General features: G+C 41.8%; 1 protein-coding gene across 4 annotated transcripts in view; it reads left to right on the top strand.

Annotated features, from left to right (window-relative positions):
* LOC134212866 (protein mothers against dpp-like) overlaps positions 1–4,807 on the top strand; it is a 121,890-nt gene extending 117,083 nt beyond the window's left edge. For 3 of the 4 annotated variants that reach the window (XM_062691121.1, XM_062691122.1, XM_062691119.1), the window contains exon 3: positions 2,668–4,807. In XM_062691121.1, coding sequence (XP_062547105.1) covers positions 2,668–3,813 — 1,146 coding nt within the window. In that variant the 3' untranslated portion in view covers positions 3,814–4,807. The remainder of the gene's footprint in view (positions 1–2,667) is intronic. The other variant, XM_062691120.1, reaches the window with a different exon arrangement.
* The last annotated feature ends 13,677 nt before the right edge of the window (positions 4,808–18,484 follow it).

The following is an 18,484-nucleotide window of genomic DNA, read 5'->3' as shown; positions in this document are numbered from 1 at the left end:
TTGAAGAAGGGGAATAGTCAGGACTGCATTGTCTTTACTTAGCTGGAGAGTGTTATTTTTGAGGTCAATCTTTGCGCTGAGTACGTTTAATATTCCGGTACCTATTATACCGTGAAAAAATGGATGAAAATCATGTAGTAGAAATTGTGCTCGGTAATGTATTTTTGGTCTAAAAAATTCAATATCAATCGCCGAGTTAGCGCTGAATTTCCCATTAGCGCTACTGATACCATTTGCCGTGAAATGATACGGTTTTGTTAATGAATAATTGTATGCTAGCATTGGATGTATTAGGTTTATATTTGCCCCTGTATCAATTAAAAGGGAATTCGCCAATGTTTGTTTGAAGGTTTATGTAAAGGCATCGTTGGGGTTACCAACGGGGAGCCATTCTAAAAATTTGCGTGCTGTTCTTGTTGTTCAGTAGCATTCTGTTTTGGCGGAGCGGTACCAGACGCTTCTCCTATTTCAAAGCTGTCAGCAGGAGGCGCTTCGTCATATGAGCCGTCCTGCATGGGATATGGGCTCGGATAATCTGAATAGCACTCGTTGTAGCACGGTTGATCGTACTGATAAGCATACTGGTTGTAATTATCGTAATTATCATAATAATCATAAACAGGGTATGCGTTTTCTAACGGATGTGCTTGTCGTTTGGCATTTTGGTGATATTGTTGAGAAGCTGGCCTTAAATTCATTGGCGGCCGATTACCATAATTTACGAATTTCGATTGTTGACTCGGGTCAACTTCCATGGCTTCTACTCTTTGGGAAGTTTGAGGTGACCTGAAGGGGTTTTGTGAAAATGGATTGTATGAGAATGCATTTTGGGAAGGCTGATGCCTAAATGGGTTGGTTTGCAAGGGGACTCTGGGAGGTAAAGCATAATTTTGAGGCACACTAGGCCTTCTTCGAGGTAATGGTGGCGGTAGTAGAATTTTGGGATTTAAAACTGTGTCCTGGAAGGTATTTTTGGAGGTTCCTTTGGCTTAGGCAATGATTGGCCACCATGTTCGTTTCGGAAGGGGCAGAACGGATATCTAAATTATAATATTCAGTGCAGAAGTTGTAAGCTTGACCCAAAGTTTTTGGGTTTGTACTTTTAACAGGATGCTCAGAGGTTTATCCAATCCTCTGATAAATGCATCGAGTGACTTGTCACGGAAGTAGTCGATATGTGCTGCGGCATTCGGTCGCAGTTTATCGTCCGTTTGTATCTGAGCAATTATCAATGATAATAACTCATTGACGCGGCTGTAATAACTGCTGAGGCTTTCCTCGGCAGATTTTCTTATAGATGTTAATTAGAAATCTAACGTCTTAACATCGCGTCGGTCACGATAATACAGGATTAACGTGTTTTTTATATCCGTCCAAGAGGACGAGACATTATTCGCATTCAAAATATCGGCAGCTTCGCTATCAATTTTCCGGCGCACTGACCGTTCAAGGATATTAATTTGCGACGGTGTCGCACCGTTGTCGCGGTGAGTTCTGAGAATGGAATCAACATCGGTGATCCAATCAATAAGTCTGGTAGGATCACCCTTGAAAATTTTAATTTCCTTGACAAAGTCTGGAACTTTGCCTAAATCAATAAACTGTTGAATGCTCATAGCAGAAGGCGGGGGCACTGGATTAGGGTTAGGATTCATCATATTTGAGTAATAGAAATTTACTCGCGATTTCTTCTTCGGTAAAATATTGAGCAAATTGGGCAAGAGCTTGTGGAGAACTTCGACAAAATCACCGTAATAAAAAAAATCACTCAGATAGGAGCAAAATTAAAACTTTTGAGATATTGGAATAAAAATTTCAGTCACACTTTTCGGATTTAACGAACTATCACTAGCACTTGTTTGATTGAATAAAATAAAAGAAACTTACAGTAAAATTGCCAACATCCTCCGTTGGACTTCCTGGGTTTTCCTGGGATGATTTTTATAGCGGGACTCCGTCTATGGGGGAGAACCAGGCAGTTATTTCAGGTTGGTCCGTTTTGCTGCTGACGGCTACTCCGGGCCCTAATAACGATCGATCCGGCTGGATGCGGTGTCCTGATCCTCGCTTCGTCCGTAGGGTAGGCTCGTTGAACCTAGGGTGTGGTGTTTGGCTCCTTCCACCAATGGTGTGATAGATCACTTTGAGGATTTTACACTTCACTTGTTGAACGATTTTTCACTACCGGACACTTATACTATTCCCACGTCGACGGGTCCCTATTCGGGCGCCAGTTCGCGTTCTCGCGTTTGGGATTTCTTTTAAAAAGACCCAAGTCGATTGACTACTAAACTTAAACTGATTTATTGTCTTAATGTAACGTACCACCTAACCTAATAATGCCATATCAGCACCCTACACCTGGCCTCGATGCCAATCGATGATACTGCTGACCGAGCTCCGTGCCGTCGCCGTTGCCGAGGGCACCCAAATCGCTGACGTCGGTGGTGCCATCGATGGAATGTGCTAAGTCCGGGTGGCCGGGCGTTAACTCTCTCAGTCAAATCATACGTATCTTATTCCTTTTGATGGCAAATCTAATGCACTGTATTTTGTCCCAACTTTTCCTGCAACTCTTTCTGTCGTTGCATCAGCGTTATTTACAAACTTCGAGCAAATTTAAAAATTAACTGTAATTATTAACAATAAAATAATTCTCTTTTTCAGGTATCCCACCGCAAAGGACTTCCACATGTCATCTACTGCCGCGTCTGGCGCTGGCCGGACCTGCAGAGCCACCATGAGCTGAAACCGATCGAAACGTGTCAGTATCCGTTCAGCGCCAAGCAGAAAGAGGTCTGCATCAACCCGTACCACTACAAACGCGTCGAAAGTCCGGTCCTCCCACCGGTGTTGGTTCCACGCCACTCGGAATTCGCCCCCGGCCACTCGCTGCTGCCATTCCACCAGATGAACGAACCCAACATGCCGCACAACGTGAGCTACACGAACTCCGGCTTCAACAATTCGCACATGGGCGGAGGCGGACCCAATTCGCCCATTTCCTCGCACATGGGCCCGAACAGTCCCATCTCCTCGGTGTCCAGTCCGGGACCGATCAATTCTAATCCTCAGAGCCCGTACGGTTCGCTACCTGAAACGCCTCCTCCGGCATACAGCCCCCCGGAAGATGGGAACAATGTCAGCAGTCAGGACAACAACCAGATGGATACTAATCAAATGCACGGTGGAGAAGATCCAGTCCACTTCCAAGAACCTCCTTATTGGGCTAGTATAGCATACTACGAGCTCAATTGCCGAGTCGGCGAGGTATTCCACTGCAATACAACCTCCGTCATGGTGGATGGATTCACAAATCCTTCCAACAACTCCGAACGCTTCTGCCTCGGTCAGCTGAGCAATGTCAACCGCAACAGTACAATCGAAAACACACGTCGTCATATCGGAAAGGGGGTGCATCTGTACTACGTCGGCGGTGAAGTGTACGCGGAGTGCCTCTCGGATTCGGCCATCTTCGTGCAGAGCCGCAACTGCAACCACTCGCACGGCTTCCACCCGAGCACGGTGTGCAAAATCCCGCCCGGCTGTTCGCTGAAGATCTTCAACAATCGGGAGTTCGCCCAGCTGCTGTCCCAGTACGTGAATCACGGGTTCGAGGCGGTGTACGAGCTGACCAAGATGTGCACGATACGAATGAGTTTCGTGAAGGGCTGGGGAGCCGAGTACCACCGACAGGACGTCACGTCCACACCCTGCTGGATCGAAATTCATCTGCACGGACCGCTGCAGTGGCTGGACAAGGTCCTGATCCAGATGGGGTCCCCGCACAATGCAATCAGCTCGGTGTCGTAAGGTGGGCGAGATCCTGCGTGGGTATGAATGAGAGTTTTAGCGATGATGGAGAAAGGAAAATATAAAGCAAGGGTGGTTTGTGCAAGATGAATATGCGTGCGATTGTTTCCAAGACAAGTTTGGTTCTTAATTTGAACACTCAGACCATGTACAGTTGGGTTTTCGGTACCGGGCTCTTTCTTTGAGTTTCGATACTAAATATAGCTTAACAATCTTAATATGTTTAGTTTACATATTATTCCCGTACTATAAAACTCACTGAAATTGCAGACATGTATACAAAATAACTTGAATGTGAAAATTATTATTTTTTTCTGAGAAGGGCTCTGAAGGTTTCTGAAAAAGAAAACAGTAGATAGATGTTTTATAATAGTAAAAAAGATTTTTGAGATTGTTGCTGAAGAACACTTAAATATGTAGCTTCAAAGGTTTTCTACATTTATTTGTTTTGGCAATTCAATCAGCAGATTCGTTTCGAAACTGTATGATTTAAACTAGAGATAATCCATCTGTTGTGCAAAGCGATCCGTAAACTTTTTAAACCAACAACCATGCAAAGACAGCATAAACGGTACCACAACCCTATTGTACATAGAGTTTCTTTGGCAGTGGTTAGTTTTAAGCAATAGTAATAGTGTAGTGACAATGATTTTAGTAATTGATTTCATATTTTACGATTTGCAGACGAACCAGTGATTTGCTATTGGTAGGCACGTAGTTGCATGTGTGTAAAAATGACGAAAAGTTTAGAAAAACATGAAACAACCTATTTTTTGGACAACGTGTGCAAAGCAAAAAAAAAACAAATCTTCCCAACTTTGATAAAAGTATTTTTCCAGAAGTGCAATTTTTCCAAACATTCAAAATAGTTTGCCATTATTATTTTGTTGCAATTTATAGGGTTTCAACCCAGCCAATGTAATCAAAATTTATGATTTTAATGTTAAGCAAATAGTGTAGTAGGTTTTAATACAAGTGCTTCTTATAAAACGGATTCGCTCTTTTATTAAGTTTTATCGGTTTTCCTTTATGTGTGGTATGTTTTCGTTTTTCCGGAAAACGTGAAGTGCCTAATTCGACGTTGGGATCTCCAGCAATGCTCCTATTTGGAATGTGTATCCATGTGGACGAATTTCTTGAAAGATTAAGAAAGCAATACCAAATTTTCAAAACGACTTATCTGCTTTTGTGAACAATGATTCAAACGTCGATTTGACGAATCGCAACCCAACACCATCAATACGTAGGTGAAGGATTCTGCTACCTGTTGTGGTGGTGGTGTTAGTATACGTGTTTTCAGATTCGTCAAATCGGCGTTTGAATATTTGTTTACAAAAGCAGATAGGGGAAAAGACGGCTTTGGCAGGTTTTGTTCTATTATTGGCAGGGGGGTTTTTGTCGACCAAATGTTATGAAATTTGGCCACAATATTCTTTGATATGCAAAGAATGTTTAGGCCAAATTTGAGCATAATCAGTCGTAAAAAACCCCCCTGCCAATAATAGAACAAAACCTGCCAAAGCCGTCATTCCCCCTAAGTCGTTTTGAAAATTTGGTATTGAAAGATGAAAAAGGTCAAATTGTGTAAACGTTGTCCTTAATGTGTACACTCAGGTTTTTTACGCGAGTATACGTGCCTCATGAAAAAAAAAAACGCGTTGATTCAAAAATCCGTGTAAAGAGAACCATTGGTCCTTTTGAATGGAAACTTAGAAGACTTTATTATTTAAACTTAGAAACTGCTTACCTATTGCCGAAACGTGCTCGATGAATAGAAGCGGAAATCGATGTTTGTCGCCATTTTGGAATTCAAGATGACTGAATATCAGTTAGCTTAAGGTCACTCCTGACGGAATCCAAGTTTCAAAGTGCTCGCGTTTTCGGGGGCACTCCACTCGATATGGAAGCAACGCACAACTGTCATTTTTATTTTTCCACACATGCTGCGACGCAGCAAAACTTTCGAGGGTTTTCGGGGGCACTCCACTCGATACGGAAGCAACGCACAACTGTCATTTTTATTTTTCCACACATGCTGCGACGCAGCAAAACTAAATCAACAAAAATGACAGTTGTGCGTTGCTTGAAACTTGAAACTCGCGAAAACGCGAGCACTTTGAAACTTGGATTCCGTCAGGAGTGACCTTAAATGACTTCAAATCCATGCAGTTTGGGTATTGACGGAACAGGCTCGATGAGTGGGACCCGAAAATTGATGTTTGGCGTTGTCGTTTAGAATTCAAGATGGACAACTTCCGGTTTGCTAAAATAACTCCAAATCCATGCAATATTGCTGGAACGGGTCGATGAGTGGAATCCAAACATAGGTGTTGGTGTCATTTTGGAATTCAAAATGGTCGACTTCCGGATTGCTAAAATTACAGCAAATCCATGCAATATGGGTATTGCCAAGCCGAAAGTCGATTTACGACTTCTACTCGCTAGAATTCTGATACTTCGGATTTACTTAACTAGGGAAAGACGGCTTTGGCAGGTTTTGTTCTATTATTGGCAGGGGTTTTGACGACCAAATTTTATGAAATTTGGCCACAATATTCTTTGATATGCAAAGAATGTTTAGGCCAAATTTGCGCCTGGTCAGTCATAAAAACCCCCTGCCAATAATAGAACAAAACCTGCCAAAGCCGTCATTCCCTACTTAAATATCAGAGTTCGATATTTGGACTGGGTTCAGCTAGTTTCAAGGTCTCTTTACAAATACTGTTATTACTGAAATCTTAGTCTTTCTTGTCCGAAAGCAAAGGTGGACACAGTAATTTTGTTTTCTTGTAAAATCTTTTTTGAGTAGTTGAGTAATGTTTGCTTAGAGACGGATTTTTTTTGTTTATTTGGAATTCACTAAGTGCGTCGATGTCCGATTTTTTCAAGCAGAAGATCAAAATTTAGGAGTTAGGCATTAACAATAAATGGTGAGGCCGAATAAAGATTGAAAATTCGCCTCTATGTTGGTTGAAGTGGATTAATGCACGCAAGAATCAACTCGAAAGTGATTGCAATCTTCGAAACAAAAGTATACACCTCTCGCAATCATAACAATCCATGGAAAAAAACCAGAAACAATTGCGAAAAATAGATTAGGAGCTCCCACACACGGTAAAAATAAATAACATAGATATTTGTTTGCTTCATACAAAACGGATCTCTCATGGAACAACATCTACATAGAGTTATAATTACACAGTCACGAAAATGTTAAGTACGAGCCCGTAAAACGTTCTTTTTAGCATGTACCCAAATGCATTAACAGATTTCTTGTTTCACTAGGAATGAAATGTTACTAAAAATATTGAAATCCATGCTCAATAAAATCACACGAGAACATTTCTGTGAATGTGTATCTACAAATTTATTATTGTGCTGTTCCAGAAGAAGCCTGTTGATTTTAATTGTGTGTATACTTATAAAATAAACAAGTGAGAGATTTGTTTCATTTGTCCCTGGATTCAATACCCTGACGATTCATCAATTCAGTAAACTTCGGAGATAATCCTTTATAACGTGGAAAAAAACAAGTGTCTTACTCTGCACTCGTTAAAATAAAAAATAAAAACTGCACGTTTTTAATCCATTTCCATTCTTAAAATGAGAATTTTTTCGCATTGTGCCATCAGAAGCTCGCCAAACAGCATATAAGAGGCATTGTCTCACAGTACCAGCAAATTATGGCGCTCCCAAATACAAAAATACAGCTGCTAGATCTCAAATCTTAGTGATGTTGATTAACGTACATAGCGAATTCGTACTAAAAGTTTACTACAATAAAAAAATACTACTTGCGGAAAAAAGATTATACTCATAATATTTACAAAAACACAAGAAAGCCCTTGAACAGAAGGACGCCTTTACTGAAAAGCCACGTTTTACGTCGTTTCCATAACGGATAAATATTGTGCCTACAGCAGACAGATAAAAACAAGAAACCAGTGTTGCCATACGTGATTGAAATATATTTGTGTTTGCTTTATATTCGCTGATAATGCCTTACTTATTTTTATTCGAATCGACAGACAGTGCCTGATCAATGTTTCATATACTTACGGCTTTTGAGGTTTTGATAAAAAAATCTTTTCTATTTACTTTGAACGATTGATAATGAGTGATGAATGCATGTGACTTCTTGATAAACACTGGAAGATATTGAACAAAACAAAACAAAACTCTATTTTGCTCATTTAGTGAAGTAATTCTGATAGCATAAAGAAAAGTAAAACAAGTTTCGAGGTTATGCCAAGATGTCATTATTTGAATAGAACCGATTACGAATACAAAACTATTTTAAATCTAATCTCAACAAACTTCTACATTCACTGTAAATCCAGTGTGAATGAAATGATACAAAAAGTCATTCGATTATAGAAATCAAATATCATTGATATTCCAATATAAATGAAATCCACCTGGCGCGACGCAATAACCAATCAAACGGTGTTTGTGAATAACAACTAAAAAATGCGCACCAGTGCTTATCAGACAAACCATCATCATTCGTACAGTAAGAAAAGAATATAAAAAATAAAATAACTATTCTCTCTGACAGCGCTGTAATTTAGAGGTAACTATGAAAAGCTGCAGTCCCAATACCACAATCCAAAATTCTCAGATAGCAGATATGTTTGAATTAGTAATAATATGTAATAATAAAAAGTTTGTCTAAAGTGTTTCAATAGTGCATAATGTAGGAAGAAAACACTCACATAAACGGAAATAACGGTAATAAAAGAGACATTTTACTTAATATTTAATAAATCAATGACAGAATGTTTGTGTAATAAGGCAAAGACAAAGGTGCTGTTTGAACGAGATGGCGCCACAACATTTAAAGTAAAATGAATTTCCTTGTATGGACAAATCATCCGTTCTCATTAACTACGCATCGCATCAATATGAAACCTAGGTCAAAAAGCAACAAATAAGTTTGATATTTTTTGTTCCAACTTCTTGTTTGACTGTTCTAAGCAATAAAAGAGATTGCATGGTACCTCCTTACGAAGTTCTAGCTGTATACTTTCAATTTCTTCAAGACTGTTTTCCACCTCGTGTGTGTGGAAGGAACATAGAAAGCTTACGATATCGAGCAGCAGATGTCACTAGTGTATATGCAATATTACATTGATACAAACACACAGCAACACCACCTGTCGCCTGATAATGGAAATATTGCAATTATACCGTCAGGTGTAGTGGCTGTTGTTAAAATATTTAGGAAGGGCCTCAAGCGGAATTTTTGCTAGAACGCAACTGACGATCTCCTATTGAAGAAGGCATAAAAATAAAAGCAAGCGAATCACATAATTATTGAAAAAATACTTAAACGTTGTAAAAGTAACGAAGAACAATTTCTTTTAGTTAGAGAGATGTGAATAATGATTGTAGAATAATACTTGGCTAGATAATCGCAACGGAAGAGAATAGACGAAACAGTTCATTTCGCGGCGCATGAGTATTGCGTAGGAGTGATGAGGCGTATAAATGGAATAAAAACATATTGAACGAAACAAACTCTATCTCTACAACACGTATGCAAGTGGATACTGCAACACTAAATCTAAATAATACATATTTTCGTGGCATATTATTTTTAAAATCCTGCGAATTACACATAACACACACACACAAACGAAGATAACTTCTTAAACAAAACAAGTAATATACGGAGGAGACAAGTAGCTAAGGAAAAAAACTGGCTAATCTCGTTCGAACAACAACCAGGAGAGAAAGATACCAGGCTTGATCGAAAAAGTGTAACAGAAAAATGACACATAAAGCAAATCCATCTTTGATCTCATGGCATTCTAAGTGATGCTTGACATTTTTTGTTCGTTATTATCGTTGTCGTTGTCATCGTCGGAGTAAAAAAAAGATCCTGCTAGTAATGCAGAACACAAAAACATACAATCACAATCACACCACCAACCAACCACACTACACACTGATCGTTCCAAAAACAAAACGAAAAAAGCACATGACATTTGACCATCAGTATAGCAGAAAAAAATGATTCCGAATGAAGAAAATTTCACGAAAAGAATGAAAACTCACGAGCAGAAGCAAAAGTATTGATCCAGATATGAATAGAAGGAAATTCACTGTTACAGGCAGAGACATGGAGGAAAGTTGTAGGTTAATTGCGAGTGTGCATTTTGATATATGTGGTCGGGGGAAGCTAGAATGAGTATGCCAACCTATCACCGATATGTTGGGTTGGATCTGGATGAAGATGAAATAGTAAAACTGAAATTAAGTAAAAAATATACAGCTAGAGCAAGAGCGTTCGAGAAAAAAAAACAACAATACTATATCATTTAAAAGTAATTGAAGTTGTAAATCGGTAAGTAAAGAATGAATCAATAAAATCAATAAAAGTGTACTGCTAGTTGGGTTATTTAACTATGAATATCCGAAGTACTGGTAATCTTGAAGTTTATGATAAACAATTTTTTTTAACAATGAGCTTTTTCCATTAATTCTCCAGCAATTTGCCAAATTCATCGATACTATTGATTATCAACGATTCTAAACTATTGAAACTTTTATTCCTTTCCAAACCCGGTTCAAACTTCAGAATTAGTCAATCTCGTTCATGTATCTCCAACACGGACATCTGATTGATGTAAGGTACGGGTCTTTTGGTCCACTGCTTCATTTTTCTTGTCTTGTCTTGTCTTAGCACATGCACAGCCAGTATTGAAAAGCATCCTGGAAATGTCGGTTGTATTTCCGAGCATTTTCTTGTCTGCATTAATATTTGCAGCATATCATAAATATGACACAAGTATTAAAACGGCCAGGCCCACCGTGCAGGCTTGAATTTGGGAGATAATCCATAACTCCCCGGCAATCAGATTATTTAGTAATAAATAACATGATCAACGAAGAGTTTTGAATCTACGAAAGGAAGAAACGGGGACAGCCGTACCAACCGTTTCACATTCAGGGGGGAAGATGATTGACTGCTTCATTTTCCTTGTGTATAAAAAGTCCGGTGTTTCGCATGCGCGCGCCAATTTCATTCGGTACTAGCCGACCCGACGAACTTCGTTTCGCCTAAAATTGATTTATTCTCTGATTAGTTCTCCAGTTATGCAGACATTTCTGTTTCATTTGTATGGGAGACCATTTTTCCGAAGGGGGGAGGGATCTCGAACCATCTTTAGATCCTTCCCCGGTCCCAAAAACCTATGCATACACATTTCCACGCCGATCGGTTCAGTAGTTTCCGAGTCAAGGGTCAGACGGACAGAAATTCATTGTTATGTATATAGAAGATTTCACAGAGAGCTGCTATCGCAGCGGTGTGGTTTTGCAGTAGAACACTCGCTACGGTGGTGGTGGCGGTCGTGGTAGCAGCAGTCTATGTACCAATTAGTATCGTCGGCGGATTTGGCAATCGACGGCGTCCGTAGCGCCGAATCATCGGATGGCGGTTGAGCAGGGTTCGTAATGCTCACTCAATCTCAGAAGCACAGGATGCTCCCTCACGAAAATTTCTTGGAAGAATAATCGCTTTTCGTGAAAGAAAAACAATCCCGCCCTTTTGCGATGCCATCAGCAAAGTAAACGGTACTGGCGTTTGTAAAACAAATAATCTGATACCTACATGTACATATCGTGGTGGTGTAGATAGAGTGAGCGCATCTTTAAGGCTATCATTGTTATTACTTTGGGTTCGAGTCCCGAGAGGTGTAAGTGACAAAAAGTTAGTTTTGAGAAAATTGGGTGCAAAGTTTTTCAATATTTTTTCGTTTCATACAAATTGTATGGAAGTTCAAAAAATTACTAATTTTCTGTGAATTTTTACGTTTTTATAAACAACGTACAAACTATATCAGCATATTGCTGCCTAGCTCTAGAACCAAAGCATTTTTTGCTGTAGTCAACACAATTTTGACCAAAAGTAACTTACACCCAGGTGCGGTGGGTGGCACGACGCCATGTTGTTGCCGCCAACATCTCAGTATAACATTCATGATAGTATGTGTTTTGTTTACAAGCATCACATTTGGTTCTCATTAGGATACAGGACTGTCAGTGGGATACGTTTGCGTAATGTTGGCTGCAAAACAACCCCATTGTGTAAGATAGGGATGCCACCGGGCTGCTTACACCCTCTGCTTCTAACCCCCTCAATTGTTCTGCGATAATTCTTATGAAAAGTGGGTGAGAGGTTAAAGTGATGAAACAAAAAGGAATTTCTTAGAATATGTACAATTTTTTTTTGTCTTCCAAAGCTAGCTACAAAGAAAATATTGGTGGGTGAATGATATTCCTCACCATAAACAATAAAAACAGATTCTCAATGGGCAAAACGCTTGTTTTGGTCTCATCGAAATGAAAACCTTAACCTTAATTCCCTGTGGTCGAGTGGTTGCTGTAAGTGAGGCACATGGGAATAAATCGATTCTTTAAGGACCACCATTATGGAAATATGGTTTAGTTGAGATAATATTTCCATAGTGCAACCACTAGAAAATGAGTGATTGTTAGTGATTGAGAAAGTTGATTTTAGACGAACTTTCTTCATAAAACAAAGCATTGTAGTTTGGCGTCGATAGCGGAGTGCTAGCGTCAGTGCCAGTTCGAGCATCGGCTGTCGGCGATTGGTTGCTACAGAAATGTATTCACTAATGTGGAATCTGCAACGATTTGAATGTCGTGAGCACAAAGTAAAGTTTTCCCGCGAGATTCTTACTTTGGGTTTGTTTCTGTTGGTGATTACTGGTCTCAATCTCAATAATACTGAAATCGCTACAGTCACAGAACAGCCTTTTACTTTCTGCCGAATATAATGGTGGTCATGAGTAGAAATGATTTTTTAAGATAACTCCAGTCACTATCAACAGTAACTCAATAGTTCGAATCCTGCAAGATAAATCTGACTTGAGCTGCTTCCCAAACTTTTAGTTCTGCAAACGCCACCGTTGCGAAAAATTTCACGAGTGCTACCGTGCGGGACCGAAATCCGTACAGAACCGAAATCCGTCCACCTCATGAGATATCAACAAATTAAAGGGGGTTAAAGGTAATTAATGTAGAAATAATTTATCCCATCCTGTTCAGATACTTGGCAGTAAGCTTTTTACTTACGGATCCTGTACACCTCCGGTGGTGCAAAGGGCCGACTTGAAAGATCTCCATCCTGAGCGTTGCCCGGCTATCGCTTTAACCTGTTGCCAGGTTAGATTTCGGTCGACTACTTTTATTTCTTTATTGAGGCTTCCCCGCCATGAGCCTCTGGGTCTGCCTCTGCTGCGATGTCCCGCTGGGTTCCAGTCTAATGCTTGTTTACAGATTTCGTTTCCGCCCCTACGTAGAATGTGGCCGACCCAGCCCCACCGATCCCGAATTTCTGTTGCTATCGGCCTGTGGTGACGATGGCGATGGAGCTCGTTGTTTGAGATCCAGTTGTGAGGCCACCAAGCCCGAATTATATACCGCAGGCATCTGTTAATGAACACATGCAGCCGTTGAGTGTTCTCCACTGATACACACCATGTTTCGCTAGCGTACAACAGCATTGATTTCACGTTAGAGTTGAAAATTCGTATTTTGGTGCGTTCACTTATCTGCCTGTTTTTCCAAATATTTCTTAAACTCGCAAAGGCAGCCCTTGCTTTCTTGATCGGTGCGCCTAGGTCGATCTTGGTACCGCCGTCTGACACCATTTGGCTACCAAGATATTGGAAGCTTTCAACATTCTCCACTGGTTGCCCGGCTACTGTGAAACTGGAAGGAGTCACCGTGTTTACATCCAACGATTTGGTTTTGTTGACGTTGATGACTAAACCTGCCGAGGAGGAGCGCTCGGTAAGGTCGTTGAGCTTACTCTGCATATCAGAGCGCCGTTGCGCGAGGAGTGCAACGTCATCAGCCAATTCGAAGTCGTTTAGGTGCTCCATGGTTATAGGCTGCCATAACAGCCCGCGGTTTGGTTCACGGTCAATCGCATCTACCAGAATCTCATCGATTACGATGAGGAACAGTAACGGTGATAGGATACATCCTTGCCTCACACCAGCTACGACCCGGATAGGGTCAGACAGGACCCCATTGTGCAGCACTCTACACGAAAAGGCCTCGTACTGTGCTTCGATGAGGCCGATGATTTTCTCAGAACCCCCTTGCGTCTCAGGGCGCCCCACATATTCTCGTGATTGAGACGGTCGAAAGCTTTTTCGTAGTCAATGAATACCAAGTAAAGGGACTCTTGGAACTCGTTGACCTGCTCCAGAATTATGCGGAGCGTGACAATATGGTCCACACAGGATCTTCCGGCACGGAATCCGGCTTGCTGCCGCCGGAGAGTCGCATCGATCTTCTCCTGAATCCGGGCTAGGATAATTTTGCACAGAACTTTGAGAACGGTACACAGCAACATAATGCCTCGCCAGTTATCGCATACAGTCAGGTCACCGTTTTGGGCACCTTCACTAAGATACCTTGCATCTAGTCGACCGGGAAAGTTGCGGTGTCCCAGATATTACGAAATAAACGATGCAGTAGCTGTGTGGATGTCATGGGGTCAGCTTTGAGCATCTCGGCTGATATGCGGCTGGGGCTTTATTCGATTTCATGCTTTGGATGGCTGTTGTAATCTCTAGCAGTGATGGAGCTTCGGTATTGACGCGTGTTATACGTCGGATCCTAGGCACTTGAAAAAGTTGTTCGAAGTGCTCAAACCAGCGTTTCAGCTGGTCAGTTGGGTCGGTCAATAACTGATTATTCGCGTCTTTCACAGGCATCGTTGCATTCATCTTCGCCCCGCTTAAGCGTCGTGAGATATCGTAGAGGAGGCGAATGTCCCCGGTTGCGGCGGCTCTCTCTCCTTCGTCGGCCAGAGAGTCTGCCCACGCTCGCTTGTCCCGTCGACATGAGCGTTTTACTTCCTTCTCAAGAGCCGCGTATCGTTGACGGGCTAAGACTTTGGCTCCTCTGGTTTTCGATCGCTCTATCGCGGCTTTGGCTTCTCTTCGCTCCTCTATCTTCCTCCAGGTCTCATCGGTGATCCATTGTTTTCTCTGGGTGCGCAGTTCGCCCAGATTGTTCTCGCTGGTGGCGATGAAGGCATTCTTGATGGCGGTCCATTGGTCTTCCACGCTGCCACCTTCCGGAATATCTGCAGCACGCGCCTCCAGTTCTTCAACGAAGAACCGTTTCACCGTGGCATCTTCCAGTCGGCGTGTGTTGAATCGTCGTCCAACTCTTTCCTCCTGCCGACGAATCCGCGCAATGCGCAGGCGTATTTCGCCGATGAGGAGGTGATGATCAGACGCGATATCGGCACTACGTTTATTCCGTACATCAAGAAGGCTCCGTTTCCATTCTCGGCTGATGCAGATGTGGTCGATTTGATTTTCTGTAAAGCCGTCACGGGAGACCCACGTGACCTTGTGAACCGGTCGATGAGGGAAGAGCGATCCCCCGATCACCATGTCGTTATTACCACAAAATTCTGCGAATAGCTCTCCGTTTTCGCTTATTTCTCTGAGACCATGGCGTCCCATAATGCGCTCCTGGTTCGAGTTGTCGGATCCGATCTTCGCATTGAAGTCGCCCAAACAGATCTTGATATCACCCTTCGGAAATCTATCTACGACGGCATTGAGTTGACTGTAGAAGTTCTCTTTGTCTTGCAGATCGGCAGCATCGGTTGGCGCATAACATTGGATTATAGTAAGGTTTCGGACCCGTGTTCTAAATCTGGCAACGATTATCCTTTCACTTATAGGTTCCCACTTCATAAGCGCAGAGTGTGCCTGAGCGCTTAGTAGGAAGCCAACTCCGCGATGCCGGGGAGCGTGTTCACCTCGTAAACCAGAGTATAGAAGAACTTGTCCCGACGGCGTTCTGTGTTCTCCAAAGTTTGGCCAACGGACTTCACTCAGTCCCAGGATCTCAAGCTTCATGCGGCGTGCCTCATTGGCAAGTTGTGCCAATTTACCCTGCTGGGCTAGGGTTAAAACGTTCCATGTTCCTATTCGTGTCCGTTGTTTCGCGCTAAGAGTCGTCGCCGTAAAATCAGTCCGTATTCTTTCATTATCGGATTCTCGAACAAATTGATGTTCCGGGAACAGTAGGTTGTTGGCCCAAGGTTCCCTATCCACCGGGATGGGGCTGCCATCTTAGGTATAGCTTCCGGGGGATAGCATTTCATAATCAGCCGCTGGATGCCAGAACAGACGCTGTTGGAGCCGCACCTCCTTGGTGGACAGACGCTCGATCAGTCGGGTCAAATTTGTTTAAAGTCCCACCCAACACCATGACTAGGCTAGTGCGCTTTGAGCGGCACACGGTCGCTTTGATAGGGCCTGCTTGCGGACACATGCAGCTTTTTATAAACGTTCAACAGAGCCCACTTTCGAACCCCACCACATCCTAGGCAGACCCCACAGGACGCACCTTCTCACTCTAGCTGATGTCAGAAGGACAACAGTGCCCAGGCTGCACTACCAGCTAAGTACGCAACCCTTAGCTAGCGGTCAATTGTCATCGGAAAACCCGTGGAAGCGTGAGTCTTGGAACTTGTGAGGACCAGAGCTATGTTAGGAGCCCCTTCCCGGATGTTAACTAACCATTTCGCAGCCCGGTCGATATACGTATTTAAGGTCGATATACGTATCTGTAAATCAATTGAAATATAATACTGAAGAAACATGAATGCAGTTCCTGATTGATAACGCCCGTAATGGAACGTACACACGGTCAAGCAGTTTGACCAACATTGACTCCACCTCTCGTTTATTCAAACATCCATGAAGTTTAACCAACAGCAGAACGAACAATCAATTTATTCGACCAACAATATTACACACGAACGACCGAAGCATCAACTCGAGCACCAACCATCAAAAATGTATGGTGGTTTGTGCAACTTCACTACAAATGCTCAAACATGTTCAGCAAATCTTGACTCCACCCCCGACAACTCAAACCAAAATCCAACCGTTGCATAATGCAACGTACACACCAGTCAAGCAGTTTGACGAACATTGACTCCGCCCCCAAGAAAACGCTTCGGTTGCTGCTTTGTTTGAACGTGTGTGAAGTTGTTCGAACAACCATTTGACAGTTGGCGGCTCGGTTGGAAAAAATTAAAACGGTTTGATTTTGGTTTGAGTTGTCGGGGGTGGAGCCAAGGTTCGCCGAACATGTTTGAGCATTTGTAGTGAAGTTGCACAAACCCCCATATATTTTTTGATGGTTGGTGCTCAAGTTGGCGCAGCAGTCGTTCATGTGTAGTTTTGTTGGTCGAATAAATTGATTGTTCGTGACGCTGTTGGTAAAACTTGAGAGATATTTGAATAAACGAGAGGTGGAGTCAATGTTGGTCAAACTGCTTGACCGTGTGTACGTTCCATAAGTTAGGCAATTAATATTCAACCATCAACGTTTGACATTTCTCTTGGCTTGAACCTCCTAATTTCTCATACAAATTTGGATTTTGAAGCCGCGTCTGATATTTTTCTCAAATTCTTTTCCTAGGGTTCACTAGAGAACCCAAAGCTCAGTTAATTTTTGGTTTCATCTTGAAGCGCGATCCAGTGCTAATTGGTGTTTCTATTCTAGTGTGTCCCTAAATGCCACCAAGGAAGCTGTAGTGGCGAACATTTTCGTTTTTAGTCCAAAAAATGTCACGTAACAACTGTTTTTTATTCTTTGAATAAATTTCTGTTTTTTTTTTAAATTATTTTATCAATATAATTTTAACCCTCCATTACTCGCACCGTTGTAAAAAATGCAACACTAGCAAACAAAGCACGCTTGTCGTACACAACAGAGACGAGCCTGCATAAGTGATGCAGGACTAATCGAGTCCCGGAAGATTAATAGCCTTTGAAAAGTTCATCACGGACGAATAAGTTTCTGACGAATCTCTAAAGGGTGTTTGAGCTCATTGACCACTCCCACCACCCCGCATGATAGTCCGGAGGAACCTAAGAGGGATCAATTTTGCTTTTAGCCCAACACGTTAAAATGATAGCGTTATCGTCCTGTAAATATTGTCAAAGAACGGTTAGGCGAAGATGTAGAAAAAATGTTAGCTCCTTCATATATCAACATACAAAATGTTAAGAAATGCAGCCTCTAAAACGAGTTAAGTATTGGAAAATGAATATAATATAATAAAAAAAATAAGTTTCTGCCAATCAATGTTACTTCACTATGATCCCAGTGATACAACCTTGCATTTATTTTTCTGCATTTGATTTATTGGCATAATAATTGATACTAGCATTCCGATGAGTGCATTCAACCTATGATTTGAAAAAATAAAAATATGCTCAACAACTGATAAGATATTCAATTATAAATGATTGAATCATTTTAACCAAATGTCTTGACATTTTATAGCGTTATGCCATCTAACGAATAGCGACTTATTGAGCTTCAAGTTTTTTTTGGTTACATTCCTGCCTGCTCGGAGCCAGCGCGAATCCGCACGATATGGCCGAAGAAGCTAAAACAGCTGAAAAGCATAACGTAGAAGAGGAAACTAATTTTGGACCCGTTGCTTTATGTTTATGTGTCGGTAGGTAGTTTTTTTTCTGGAAACACTATGGGAGGCATGGCCTGTGTGTACCCTTTGCCTAAGAATGTGTGGGTGTGCGGGAAGGTTGGTGTGAGGTTGTGAAACCAAGCTTGGAGAAAGTAA

The sequence above is a fragment of the Armigeres subalbatus genome, chromosome 2, assembly GCF_024139115.2.
Source record: "Armigeres subalbatus isolate Guangzhou_Male chromosome 2, GZ_Asu_2, whole genome shotgun sequence".
Taxonomy (NCBI): Eukaryota; Metazoa; Arthropoda; class Insecta; order Diptera; family Culicidae; genus Armigeres; species Armigeres subalbatus.
This window is presented reverse-complemented; position numbering and strand designations above follow the sequence as displayed.